Source organism: Arabidopsis lyrata (genome assembly GCF_000004255.2).
Source record: "Arabidopsis lyrata subsp. lyrata unplaced genomic scaffold ARALYscaffold_6, whole genome shotgun sequence".
NCBI lineage: Eukaryota > Viridiplantae > Streptophyta > Magnoliopsida > Brassicales > Brassicaceae > Arabidopsis > Arabidopsis lyrata.
Window position 1 is genome coordinate 11,976,928 of NW_003302550.1, and position 13,188 is coordinate 11,990,115.

General features: G+C 35.8%; 2 protein-coding genes across 3 annotated transcripts; both read left to right on the plus strand.

The window, feature by feature from the left end:
* Positions 1–1,648: 1,648 nt before the first annotated feature.
* Positions 1,649–7,069, plus strand: LOC9310375 (chloride channel protein CLC-d). 2 transcript variants are annotated; one of them, XM_002872162.2, is made up of 22 exons: positions 1,649–2,029; positions 2,110–2,331; positions 2,417–2,463; positions 2,559–2,657; positions 2,778–2,852; positions 2,964–3,052; positions 3,266–3,406; positions 3,493–3,563; positions 3,645–3,724; positions 3,843–3,992; positions 4,342–4,401; positions 4,512–4,586; positions 4,802–4,953; positions 5,059–5,194; positions 5,270–5,401; positions 5,535–5,612; positions 5,699–5,754; positions 5,828–5,908; positions 5,997–6,153; positions 6,237–6,338; positions 6,437–6,486; positions 6,656–7,069. In XM_002872162.2, the coding sequence occupies exons 1-22, from the start codon at positions 1,774–1,776 to the stop codon at positions 6,723–6,725; spliced, it is 2,379 nt and encodes a 792-aa protein (XP_002872208.1). In that variant the 5' UTR covers positions 1,649–1,773; the 3' UTR covers positions 6,726–7,069. The 2 variants fall into 2 exon arrangements, with proteins under 2 accessions (XP_002872208.1, XP_020878401.1); XM_021022742.1 differs by having other exon boundaries at positions 6,437–6,481.
* Positions 7,070–8,182: 1,113 nt separating this feature from the next.
* Positions 8,183–10,677, plus strand: LOC9308278 (sugar transport protein 8). Its single transcript, XM_002872163.2, has 4 exons — positions 8,183–8,659; positions 8,823–9,142; positions 9,330–9,956; positions 10,067–10,677. Exons 1-4 carry the CDS (start codon positions 8,530–8,532, stop codon positions 10,511–10,513), a joined length of 1,524 nt encoding a protein of 507 aa, XP_002872209.1. The 5' UTR covers positions 8,183–8,529; the 3' UTR covers positions 10,514–10,677.
* Positions 10,678–13,188: the final 2,511 nt, after the last annotated feature.

Here is a 13,188-nt window from a genome sequence, read left to right on the forward strand (position 1 = left end):
AAAGGAAGTGAGACTATGTGCTATACTATTACAGTGACGTCTTACAAAGGTGAATAAAACTGAAGAAAATCTAGATGACCAAAGATCGATATCAAGTAAAAGGTTTGCTATTTCGCTATGTGTTGATAGTCCTGTGATTGCCTTGATAAGGATCTCGCAATCTCCTTCAAATTGAATCTTCTTGAACCCTCTAATCCAAGCTTGCTGCATAGCCACTAATAATGCCTTCGTTTCTGCCTCCAATGGAGAAGAAATATGCGCTAGTTTTGATGAACCCCATGCTTTAGCTTCCCCTTGATGATCACGAATTATCCACCCCGCAGTACCCCGAGAAGAATTAATATCAACACCTGCATCGAAGTTACATTTAACGTAGGAAGCGGGTGGTTTTGTCCACGTGGTTTTCAGATTTTGAGGCTGCCTTGTTTCCAAAGGTAGTGTAGATCGTGATCCCAACCATTCTTCCACTTCAGTTTGTGCTTGTAAAACGATTCGTGTTGGGTTTTCTCTGAAATTATTAAAGATCAATTTATTTCTAGCCTTCCAAAGTTTCCACATAAGCCAAAATGGAAGCAGTTTTTGAGAGTCAGGGAGATTTTGGTTGCCATAAGACTGAATTATATGAGCTACATTTTCCTCTGAATCATCTGAGAATTGATGTCCATTCAATACTGGAGAGTTAGAGAGGCGCCATGTTATATGTGCAAAATTGCAGTTAAACAAGACATGGCTGATCGTCTCTACTTCAGATGGGCAGCGCGGACAATGTGGATCAATTTTCATTCCTCTTGAAGTTAGTCTAGAACGAGTAGGTATAGCCCGTGATGTTATCCTCCATAGCATGTGCTTGATTTTCGGAATGATTGGAAGTTTCCAAATTTTATTTTTCAAGTCCACTGAACCGTGTGGGATGGCTGGTTTGGTTTGTGTATCCATAGGATCATGTGTAAGAAGCCAGTAACCCGAACGAACAGTATAGGCGCCAGAGGTAGTATAATGCCAGATTAGCCTATCAGGAGGCTCATTTCGTGAAAGATGTATGTTATAAATGGAGCTATGATCACTACGATCAATGGCTTGAGAGATGTTATGGTTGTTCCAAAATCTAAAAGAACCTTCTTTCGAAATAAGATGGCTTACTGTGTTCTTTAATTCTGTGTCTATGGTTCTGATTGGACGCGGTGGGTGAGCATCGATCACGTTATCCATGCCAAGCCGAGCTGTTTTTCCGTCACCAATAAGATATCGACTCCCTTTCTTTATCACATCTAAACCCGCTAGCAGAGATGTCCATCCATAAGATTGGTAGCTCCTTTGTTTTGCATCTAATATAGAATTATCTTTGAAGTATCTAGCTTTTATTTGGATGTTTAATCCCAGAAAAATTATCTTACTACTTAAGTTAAAACCATTTAAGGATTTAACATTTTCTGTCTCTAATCAAAATCATTTTAATTGTGAGATTTTAACCTTCTTTTTTTTCAACATTTTTTTTAATATATTTTTAAGGCTACAATTGACATTTTGAGTCATATATTATTTGGGGAATGTTGACATAAATACTTTTGAGTTTTGATAACAAAAAGAAAAAAGAAAAACATCATATGTAATTTAATAAGGAATGTTAAAATACACTCGTATAACAGAACTGACCACAGAAACAAACTTTAATCAAAAACTAGAAAAGCCCCAAAATCAAATGAATCTAAAAATCTAGTGCTTAAAGTTTAGAACCCGTCTCTGTGATTCGCAATCCCTAAATCGAACTCGATCATGTTATCGAATCATCTCCAGAACGGGATCGAATCCGATAACCTAATCTGGTCTCGTGTCCCTGAATCCGACGATCCTTCCACCGACGGTGTTACTCTACTCAACTCTCGCCGTGATGGTGACGGAGGTGTCAATAGTCTCGATTACGAAGTCATCGAGAATTACGCTTATAGAGAAGAACTAGCTCATCGTGGAAAGCTTTATGTTGGTTACTACGTTGCTGTCAAATGGTTCTTCTCTTTACTCATCGGGATCGGTACTTCTTCTTCTTCTTCGATTATCTCTTTCAGTTTTCCAGAATCAGATCTCTTTAGGTTTTTGTTTGATTCTTCGTAGGAACTGGATTAGCTGCTGTATTCATCAATCTCTCTGTTGAGAATTTCGCTGGATGGAAATTTGCTCTTACGTTTGCTATTATTCAGAAGTCTTATTTCGCTGGGTTTATTGTTTATCTTCTCATCAATTTAGTCTTAGTGTTTTCTTCTGCGTATATCATTACGCAATTCGCTCCTGCTGCTGCTGGTTCTGGCATTCCTGAGATTAAGGGTTATCTCAATGGTACACTAACTTTTTCTTAATTCTCATTTTTATGTTTTGTTTTGGCTGAGAGTTTGTATTCATATTTATGCATTGTAATTTGCAGGAATTGATATTCCCGGAACCTTGCTATTTAGAACTCTCATAGGAAAGGTGAGTTAAGACTTTTGTGGAATTTTATGGTGTTTAGGAAGGTTTGTTTTCATTCTAGTTTGAAGACGCTTTTTTTATAGTTTGTTTACTCGTAGATATTTGGAAGCATTGGTTCTGTTGGGGGTGGCTTAGCCTTGGGGAAAGAAGGTCCTCTTGTACATACAGGTGCCTGCATTGCATCGTTGCTTGGTCAGGTTAGCTTCTGAGTTCCTTGTTATTCAAGTGTAGAGATGAGAACCGAATGTTGCTTTTCTTAGTGCTCTGTCCTTCATCATTCCTCTCAGGAAACTAATATTTTGTTTTTGTTGTTTTAGGGTGGATCTACAAAATATCATCTGAATTCTAGATGGCCGCAACTTTTTAAGAGTGATAGAGATCGTCGTGATCTTGTAAGTTCCTAGATGCTTCTTGTGAAGAATGCTATCTGATTTATTTTTGTTTTAGATTAGGTCCAAATTTCTTGATAGAGCTTTTCCTTAACTTTTTCAATGCTTTGAAAGGTCACTTGTGGATGTGCAGCTGGAGTTGCTGCCGCTTTTAGAGCTCCAGTTGGAGGAGTGTTATTTGCATTAGAGGAGGTCACATCATGGTGGGTTCCTTCCCTCACATCCTATGTCCAGTGGCTGAAATTATTCTGTTCTTAGAAACAACCATGGAGGAACCTTTGTTGTCTATTCTATTACCTCCTTAGCAACTGGTGTCACTTGAAAGCTTTGCAGTTATCCTTAGGATGTCTTAGCTAGTTTGAGTTTAACATTCTATGCCATCCGCCATTTAGTTTAATTTGCATGTGCTATTGAAGGTGGAGAAGTCAACTTATGTGGCGTGTCTTTTTCACTTCCGCTATTGTGGCTGTTGTTGTGCGTACTGCCATGGGATGGTGCAAGAGTGGAATATGTGGACATTTTGGTGGAGGTGGTTTCATTATATGGGATGTATCAGAGTAAGGTTCTAGTTTCGGTGCTCACTTATATTGCGCAAGGTTAATAGTGCTAGAATTGACTTGGAACTTTTCTTTCTCTCATTTAGTGGTCAAGATGACTACTACTTCAAGGAGCTACTGCCAATGGCTGTAATAGGAGTTATCGGAGGCCTACTTGGTATGAATTTTTCTATTCCTACACTCTTGGTTCCATTTATCTTTCTCTGACTGTTTCTTTTCTCATGGCATTTTCGTCCAGGGGCATTATTTAACCAACTTACACTCTATATGACATCTTGGCGTCGGAACTCTTTGCACAAGAAAGGAAATCGAGTGAAGGTAATCTTTGATGGACGATTACAAGAAGTTCTTTATTTATTTGGTTATGTTTATCTTCTTGAAGAACGATTGTCTCGTTGGTGGATTTAAATAACTGCTGCAAAATCTGAATTTGCAGATAATTGAAGCATGCATCATCTCTTGTATAACTTCTGCAATCTCATTTGGGCTGCCACTCCTAAGAAAATGCAGTCCGTGCCCTGAGTCAGTTCCTGACTCTGGTATTGAATGTCCACGGCCTCCGGGAATGTATGGAAATTACGTAAATGTAAGGCACTGTTATAGAGAATGTGTATTTTTGAGATCTGTTGCATATTCTTTACAATGCCGATCTATTATGATGAAATTTAGCCAATTTCACTTTTTTCCGATGGAAAAATGCAGCCATACATAGACTTTTAAGGTTTGTTAATTATTATACCTAGAAAAATTTGAATACTCTTGTTAGATGCTTATGCGGAATTTTTTTAATGGTGTTTTCTAGAAAAACCTAAATAATCAGGCCCCGGAACTTTAGAAATGACAACCATTTCCCCTGCTGAGCTTTCCGACTTTCCTAACATTTCTGTCTTTTAACATTGCCGCATTCTTGTTGCTTTGTGTGCCAATCATTGCAGTTCTACTGCAAGACGGATAACGAATACAATGATCTCGCTACAATTTTCTTCAATACTCAGGTCTTTTCTTCTGAAATATTTTCATAATAATAATTTTCAATTTCTACTTCGCTTTATTTTCAAGCCTGACTGTTTCAATTGAGTTGTTTTGCTTTTCATTTTGGCGACAGGATGATGCTATAAGGAATTTGTTCAGCGCTAAAACAATGCGAGAGTTCAGTGCTCAGAGTCTACTAACTTTTTTGGTATGACATGTTTCTACTTGGTTTGTTCTTAATTTTGGTATTAAGTTCTTCGCAGGTTTGAGTTAGATTGAATGATGTCCATGCTAGCAATAGGATAAGTATCATGCTGATTTGACTTTTTACATGGTTCCATCTCTTTATTTATAGGAATATCTTCCGACTTGCTTATTCCTCTGATATAATCGTCCTTTTGCTTTGTATTAAATGATGTATAGGCTATGTTTTACACATTAGCAGTGGTGACCTTTGGCACTGCTGTTCCCGCCGGCCAGTTTGTTCCTGGAATAATGATAGGATCAACTTATGGGCGGCTTGTAGGCATGTTTGTGGTCAGGTTTTACAAGAAGCTCAACATTGAGGAGGGAACGTGAGTCTCTTTGTGTATTGCTTTATTGATCTTACCACTTCTTTATTTTTTCAAAAAATTTGGGTGAACTTTGGGCCTTTGATACAAAAAGTCTTTGAACCTTAGTTATGCTTTACTGGGAGCTGCTTCATTTCTTGGAGGCTCGATGCGGATGACTGTATCATTATGTGTTATCATGGTTGAAATCACAAATAACCTGAAACTTCTGCCTCTTATAATGTTGGTTCTTCTCATCTCAAAGGTACTAGTTACTAACCATTATCATTTATCTTGATTCTTGTGGAAATACGCTTGTTTTAATATGTTCTGTTCTTAGGCCGTCGGTGATGCTTTCAATGAAGGATTGTATGAAGTACAAGCACGCCTGAAGGGCATTCCGTTACTGGAATCGAGACCCAAGTATCATTTGCGTCAAATGATAGCAAAGGAAGCATGTCAAAGTCAGAAGGTTGTTATCATTTCTCCCTCATTAAAGACAGAGAGCTATGTTCCATCAGTCAAGAGCCAACCACTAGATGGAGCTTGTGACACATGCTTCTTATATTATGCTATATCATAACTTGTTTTTTCCGTCTTTGAAGGTAATCTCTTTACCTCGAGTTATCAGGGTTGGAGATGTTGCTTCAATTTTGGGTAGCAATAAACACAATGGATTTCCGGTAAGCATTGCTTTCTCCCACACAGGTTTGACTCGTGATTACTTAGTTCTCTGTGCTGATGTTCTAACATTTTGACATTGTATCAGGTAATCGACCACACGAGAAGTGGTGAAACACTTGTCATCGGGTTGGTTCTTCGGAGGTACGTGACTGTATATTACCAAAAGAATTATTTTAAAATAAATATATCATTCTGAATTTTGTTCACCATGCAGTCACTTGCTTGTTCTCCTTCAATCTAAAGTCGATTTCCAACATAGTCCTTTGCCTTGTGATCCAAGTGCCAGACATATCAGGTAAATTAATATTTCACACTCTTCTTTTTTCACTCTCTTTTGAAGGTCTCATATTTTTCTGGTAAATAAATTGATTCTGCACCTCCAGGCACAGTTTTAGCGAGTTTGCTAAACCTGTTTCGTCGAAAGGGTTATGCATAGAAGATATACATTTAACTTCAGATGATTTAGAGATGTACATAGATCTTGCTCCGTTTTTGAATCCGTCTCCATATGTTGTTCCCGAAGACATGTCATTGACAAAGGTGAGTAAAAACTCTGATTATGTTTTATCTTAGACACCAAATACCCATCATCATTTGTTGAGAATTTGATCTGTTTCGATTAGGTATACAACCTTTTCCGGCAACTTGGATTGCGACATCTATTTGTCGTTCCCCGTCCTTCCCGTGTGATAGGCTTGATCACTAGAAAGGATTTGCTAATTGAGGTATTCATTCTTTTACTTAATTAGAGATACACACATCAATCCGTTGACAAAATCGATATAGTAATAAAAAGAGTGATGTTACTGGTCCATTGATGCAGGAAAACGGGGAATCATCAGCAGTGGAACTCCAACAGTCAACTAGTGTAAGGTCTCTAGCTTGCTTCTAATCTTGTGTCTAAAACCTTGGGAGGCTCTCGAGTTTTTATGATCCTCTAAGCAAAACCCTCCTATAAGACTCATTCAAAGTTTTTAGTGTGTAATCTAATGTCTTTGCCCTTTTTCTTAACCTTTATTATTGCCCATTGTTTTGCCTGCAGAGGTCGGTACAGTGAGACAGTGACGCGGATGGACGCTGCACGTCCGCTTCTAGACGATCTTTTAGGTTAATAAAGCAGTCAAACATATACAAGAAGTTGAAGTTGGTAACTAAGATCTTTACTCGAGCCAATTCTTCGTCCATACTAGGTTACAAGCTTTTTCCGCCTTTTGCCCCAAATCCGGTCTGAATGGTAGATGGGATTGTGTTGTTCGCTAATCGATCTCATTCTCCGTTCACAGAGAGTAGAAAGATTATATGTAGAGCCTCTACAGTAGAGGGCTTTGATTGTTGTAATTGTGCAATCTTTGATTTTTTCTTGGTCTTTGTAAAAGAATCCAGCCTTTGAGATATGTACCTGAGTAACTTAAAAACCATATGGTAAACAAGAAAGAAAAAACCATAATTTAAACTACCGTCATGGAAAAAATAAACCATATTTAAAAAAGTTGAAAACTTGGCTTTAGGATGGGAATAATTTTATTATTATTTAACTTTTTTTTTAATGTTAACCATATATAATAAAAAATTTGATATGCGGTTTTTGGTTTATGATATAAATTTTTTGGTTTTAATCATAATTTTATATACAAAGTGTTTAATATAAATTTGTTGGTTTTTGAGAGAACTACGAAGCTTTTTTTTTTTTTTTTTTTTCTATTGCTACAACTTTAAACTTTTATAATGAAAATGGCAAACATAATAATTGAATATTGTCCTAATCTTTAGAAAATCAAATTGAGAAACTAAAATGTAATCTGTTCTAGGCCTGGACCGGATCCGGATATCCGGCTTTTTCATGGTATCCGGATCCGCCTTTTCATTATCCGGATTCGTTTTATCCGGATATCCTGATTTAGGATATCCGTAAAAATAGCCGGATATTCGGATCCGAATTTTTTTATATAAATTTTTTTACTAATATAAAATTTGAAAAAAATATTTAAAAACAAATAATTTAATATAAATCATTAAAAATATTATTATTATATAAAAGTAATAAAAAATTATTAATAAAATTTAAATAATAATAACAAAATATTAAAAATTATTATAATATAAAATATCCCGGATCCGGATATCCGGTTTTAATTTTTCTATTATCTAGATCCGGATTCGAATCCACCCCACCCAGATATCCTATTTTTTGGAACGGATCTCGGATCGGATCCCAGTAGTCTCATGGCTAATTCAACAACATCACAGTAGTCTCATGGCTAATTCAACAACATGAGTCATGATGACATGACTAGAGTCTAGCAAATATTTTCGTAAGAAATTATACCATATATAACTTTGACCACACAAGATTTTATCCTTTATATTATGCAACAATAAAAGGAAAATATCTATTTGTACCCAAAAAAAAAGGAAAATATCTTTGATGGAAATAAAAGGAAATTGCGGATATATAGGTTTATTGTTCTTGATTACAGGAACAATATATCCACGCAGATTATGTTTTGGATATAACCAAATCCAGACGTAATAAAGCCATCCATCGATGTTATAACAATCAAAAAAAATAAAAACTTACATGTAACAGCTACGAATTAAAAACCCGAAGTGAATAACTGAAATTATTACAGCAAAATGTTGACTGTAAGAACCCCGAAAAAGAGTCAACAATAAGATTATTATTGATCCAAAATCTATTCACCATCCAATCAAATTTTCATTCATACTCATTTCATAACAAATATTCCATTTTTAGACATCCTCTTTATCTCAATGATCTGTATAAATATATGAACCTTTCTTTGTCTCATTTTCAAGTAAAGATTTGTGTCTGCTAGCTTCTCTCGCTCTTATTTACAAGACAGAGAAGCTCACAGACACAGAGATTTTTGAGAGATCTAGCATTGACGTTAAACAATGGCTGTGGTTATATCGTCTAATGGTAATTCCAAGGCTTTCGACGCGAAGATGACTGTTTATGTCTTCATCTGTGTCATTATCGCGGCTGTAGGCGGTTTGATCTTCGGTTACGACATCGGAATCTCTGGTTCGATTCTCTTCTCTAACATTATTTTGTGTCTTTTTCGCATTACTTATGGATCAAGAAACTAGATCTAGCCTCTTTTTTCGCGTTACTTAGACATGTCTCTTTTGGATCAAGAAATTTTAAAAGTGCATATACTTAAAACCAAATTTCATTAAAAAAACAGGTGGAGTAACGGCGATGGACGATTTCTTGAAAGAATTTTTCCCATCTGTGTACGAGAGGAAGAAGCATGCGCATGAGAACAACTATTGCAAGTACGACAACCAGTTCTTGCAGCTCTTCACTTCCTCTCTATACCTTGCGGCTCTAGTGGCTAGCTTCTTTGCTTCCGCTACGTGCTCTAAGCTCGGACGCAGACCCACAATGCAGCTCGCTTCCATTTTCTTCTTGATCGGTGTTGGCCTAGCCGCGGGAGCTGTTAACATTTACATGTTGATCTTTGGTAGAATCTTGCTTGGATTCGGTGTTGGCTTTGGTAATCAGGTAAAAAGTTATGATCTTGTTCATTTCAAGATTAGTTGCAAGATGTGTATTTTGGTTTATTTGATTTGGTGTGTAATTGGTTTGGTTCCGGTTTCAAAAATCTTGGTTTCGTTTAGTTTATATGCCTCCTAGTTTGTATGAGATCTTGACTAAGCATATAGAATTAATGTGTCTCAATTTCTTGCAGGCGGTACCACTTTTCTTATCAGAGATTGCTCCGGCTAGGCTTCGTGGAGGTCTCAACATTGTTTTCCAACTAATGGTTACAATTGGAATCCTAATCGCTAACATAGTCAACTACTTCACCTCCTCAATTCATCCTTACGGATGGCGACTTGCCCTTGGTGGCGCGGGAATTCCTGCTCTCATCCTCCTCTTCGGATCACTTCTCATCTGCGAAACACCAACAAGTCTCATCGAACGGAACAAAACCAAGGAAGGCAAAGAAACGCTCAAGAAGATTAGAGGCGTTGAAGATGTTGATGAGGAGTATGAATCAATCGTCCATGCTTGCGATTTCGCGAGGCAGGTCAAGGACCCTTACACGAAACTGATGAAACCCGCGAGCCGACCGCCTTTCGTGATAGGAATGTTGCTCCAGTTTTTCCAACAACTCACTGGAATCAACGCAATTATGTTCTATGCTCCGGTTTTGTTCCAGACCGTAGGGTTTGGAAATGACGCAGCTCTGCTTTCCGCGGTTATCACGGGAACTATCAACGTTCTCAGCACGTTTGTCGGGATTTTCCTCGTCGACAAAACCGGCCGAAGATTTCTATTGCTCCAGTCTTCCGTTCACATGCTCGTCTGCCAGGTAATATTTCTTCTATTTGTTTCTTGTTCCCTAAGTAAAGTTACATTAGGTCAGTTAGCGTTTATTGCCTCGCAAGCAATCCTCCTAAACTAACAATTTTCTCAAAACAGTTGGTCATTGGAATCATCCTAGCCAAGGACCTAGACGTGACGGGTACACTAGGACGGCCACAAGCCCTAGTAGTGGTGATCTTCGTGTGCGTTTACGTGATGGGTTTCGCTTGGTCATGGGGTCCTCTAGGATGGCTAATCCCTAGCGAGACCTTCCCCGTGGAGACTCGAACCGAAGGGTTCGCTTTGGCGGTATCGTGCAACATGTTCTTCACGTTCGTCATCGCTCAGGCCTTCCTGTCGATGCTTTGCGGGATGAAGTCAGGTATATTCTTCTTCTTCAGTGGTTGGATCGTTGTGATGGGACTTTTCGCTTTGTTCTTCGTGCCGGAGACGAAAGGAGTCGCGATCGATGACATGAGAGATAGCGTGTGGAAGCTACATTGGTACTGGAAGAGGTTTATGCTTGAGGAAGATGAGCATGACGTAGAGAAGAGAACTGATTGAGCTTGTTGATTAATCACATTCTTTCTCTAATCATTTTGATTTTTTTTTTTCATATGGGGAACAACATACTGTAATAAGAGACCAACTTGTTGATCCTTGTATTATAATATGCTTTCTTCAGGTTTGGTATCTTAAATAAAAAAAGAAAACTCCATGGTTATACAGTTGTTATATATTTTAAGCCACTTGATACGAGACAAATATTGTTCATAATAAAATGAAGTGTTGTTTTACACTGTGGGTGAAACTGTCACATTATTATCAACGATCGATCAATGTCGTTAAATTATCAGTTTATCACAAAAAAATATTCGGCGGTCCACTTGTTTCTGATTTTAGTTTGGATTTTGGTTTGAGATTTTTTTATTTTTTATTAAAAACAAAAATAATTAGCCCAAAAAGAAAAAAAAGTAGCCGGATGTATAAAGAAAATAAAATTATAACGTAAATAAGTGGCCTTCTTTTTTTTTTTTTTTCTACACAGAAAAATCTGAATACTGAGAGGTACATTGCATGAATGCATGTGGTCATTTAATTGGTAGCACATGGAACTGCATTTCGGTTTACATCGATCGACACATATGACATTAGTTGTAAACACCAGAACGACTACACGTATGGGCGATAGGCATGAGAGTATAAATAGTTTTGGAGGAAAAGTGTGAAACGAGCTAGCCAAACGTATTCTTTCTCTTTTGCAACTTAATAGAAAACTTTTTACATGATATATATATATATATATATATATATATATATATATATATATATATATATATATATATATATATATATATATATATATGTATAACACTAGGATATAACCCGCGCGATAAATAAAATTGTACTAGATCATGACCCGTGCTATACAGCACGGATTTTAATATTTTGTACGGTTCAACGGTTTAAAAAATATTAACCCGCAGTACACCGCAGACTTATATTTTTATTAAATATAAAATTAATTTTTTAAGGCCTTTCTTTTACATATATGCTATGATTTTGTTTGTTTTAAACGTATATATATTATACATTGTAGGATTAATATGTTTTAGGTTTCATTTTTGAAAATATAGAATATAGAAAATTATATACTCCCTCTGTTTCGTTTTAGTTGTCGTTTAAGGTTTTCGCACACAAATTAAAAAAATCATTAAATTTTTTGTTTTACCCTTTATTAATATATTTTATAATTTTTTTATTGGTCAAAACATTAAAACATTAATGACAAAACATGAATTTTCACCAAACATTTGCATTGAAAACCTAAAACGACAACTATTATGAAACAAAATTTTAATCCTAAAACGACAACTAAATTGAAACGGAGGGAGTAGTTCATTACGTACTAATGTATAGGGTATTTAAATATGAATTTATTTTCTTGTTTACATAATATATATATGTGAAGAATATATGAGATTAGGATGGGTTTATAAATTTTTATTGAGCAAATACATATTTAAAATTGCAGTGTATATATATATATATATATATGTTGTGCAAATAAAATTAAAGTACACTATGTGTATAATTGTTTATCCATTATAAGTAAAATCGATATTGTATATGCGTGTTGTTATATATAAGGAAAAAATGTGTATTTCGAATTAACATATGAAAATTTTAAATTTAAAATTATATATGTCTTGTGAAATTTTTTTTTTGTTTAGTGTTTAAGATTGTATGATTGTATTTTAATTGTTAATTCTAGGATTTTTCACCCGTGGTATACCTTCCCGTTTTAATGTCGACTCAAATCCGTCCCACCATATAACCTCGTCCCGTAAAATTAAACACCATTTTATAATTTTATTAATAATAATTTATTTAAAATATATAATTCGAATAAATTTAAAAGTTTGCTTTAAATAGTTCTCATAATATATAGATTTTTAATTTGTATAGAGTTAAAATATCATTAATATTATAAAAAAGTTAGTTTGAAAAATGAAAGACAATCAATAAGAAGACACATTACATAACTATATTTGTATATAGTATAAAAAAGGGTCTAGATAATGTTTTTTGCTTTCTTTATTTTTTTGGTAAAATGTCACTCTTTTTTTTCACTTGAAAAAAAAGAGTCGATACAATTGTTCATACAAAAAATCTTTATCCCCTCTGATTATCTTACTGATTCAGCACAGATCTTTTTTCGATTACAACTATGAATTAAAGATTTGAAAAAAACATGTTCAATAACACCCTGATTCAACCCATGATTTCGATTCAGTAACCTATCCCACAATTAATTAGGATTAAATATTTAGAGACTAAACCAAACCCATTTAATAAGAAACAACTTTACAACCACGTGACCTTAACCCAAGGTCCACAATTCCGGTTTAATAATCAAATTCCAAAACCCAAACAAACAATCGCACAAACCACCACCACTACACGTGACCATCATCACAAGTCATCTCACGATTCCAAGTTTTGATTCTGGATTTCAATTACACAAGCCATCTCTTGGTTTAGCTTGGTTTAGTTTCACGGTTTAATAATCGCAACAACACCAAGCCACACATACACTAAGACATGGATTTGTAGAATATCTTCTTCGGCAAGTTTTCTCGATGGTTTGATCTGACTGTTTGAACGGCAAAGTGGATCTGCGATGGTCCAGATCCAAACCTAATTTCAAAGAGATCCGAGTTCTACACCACCAAGCT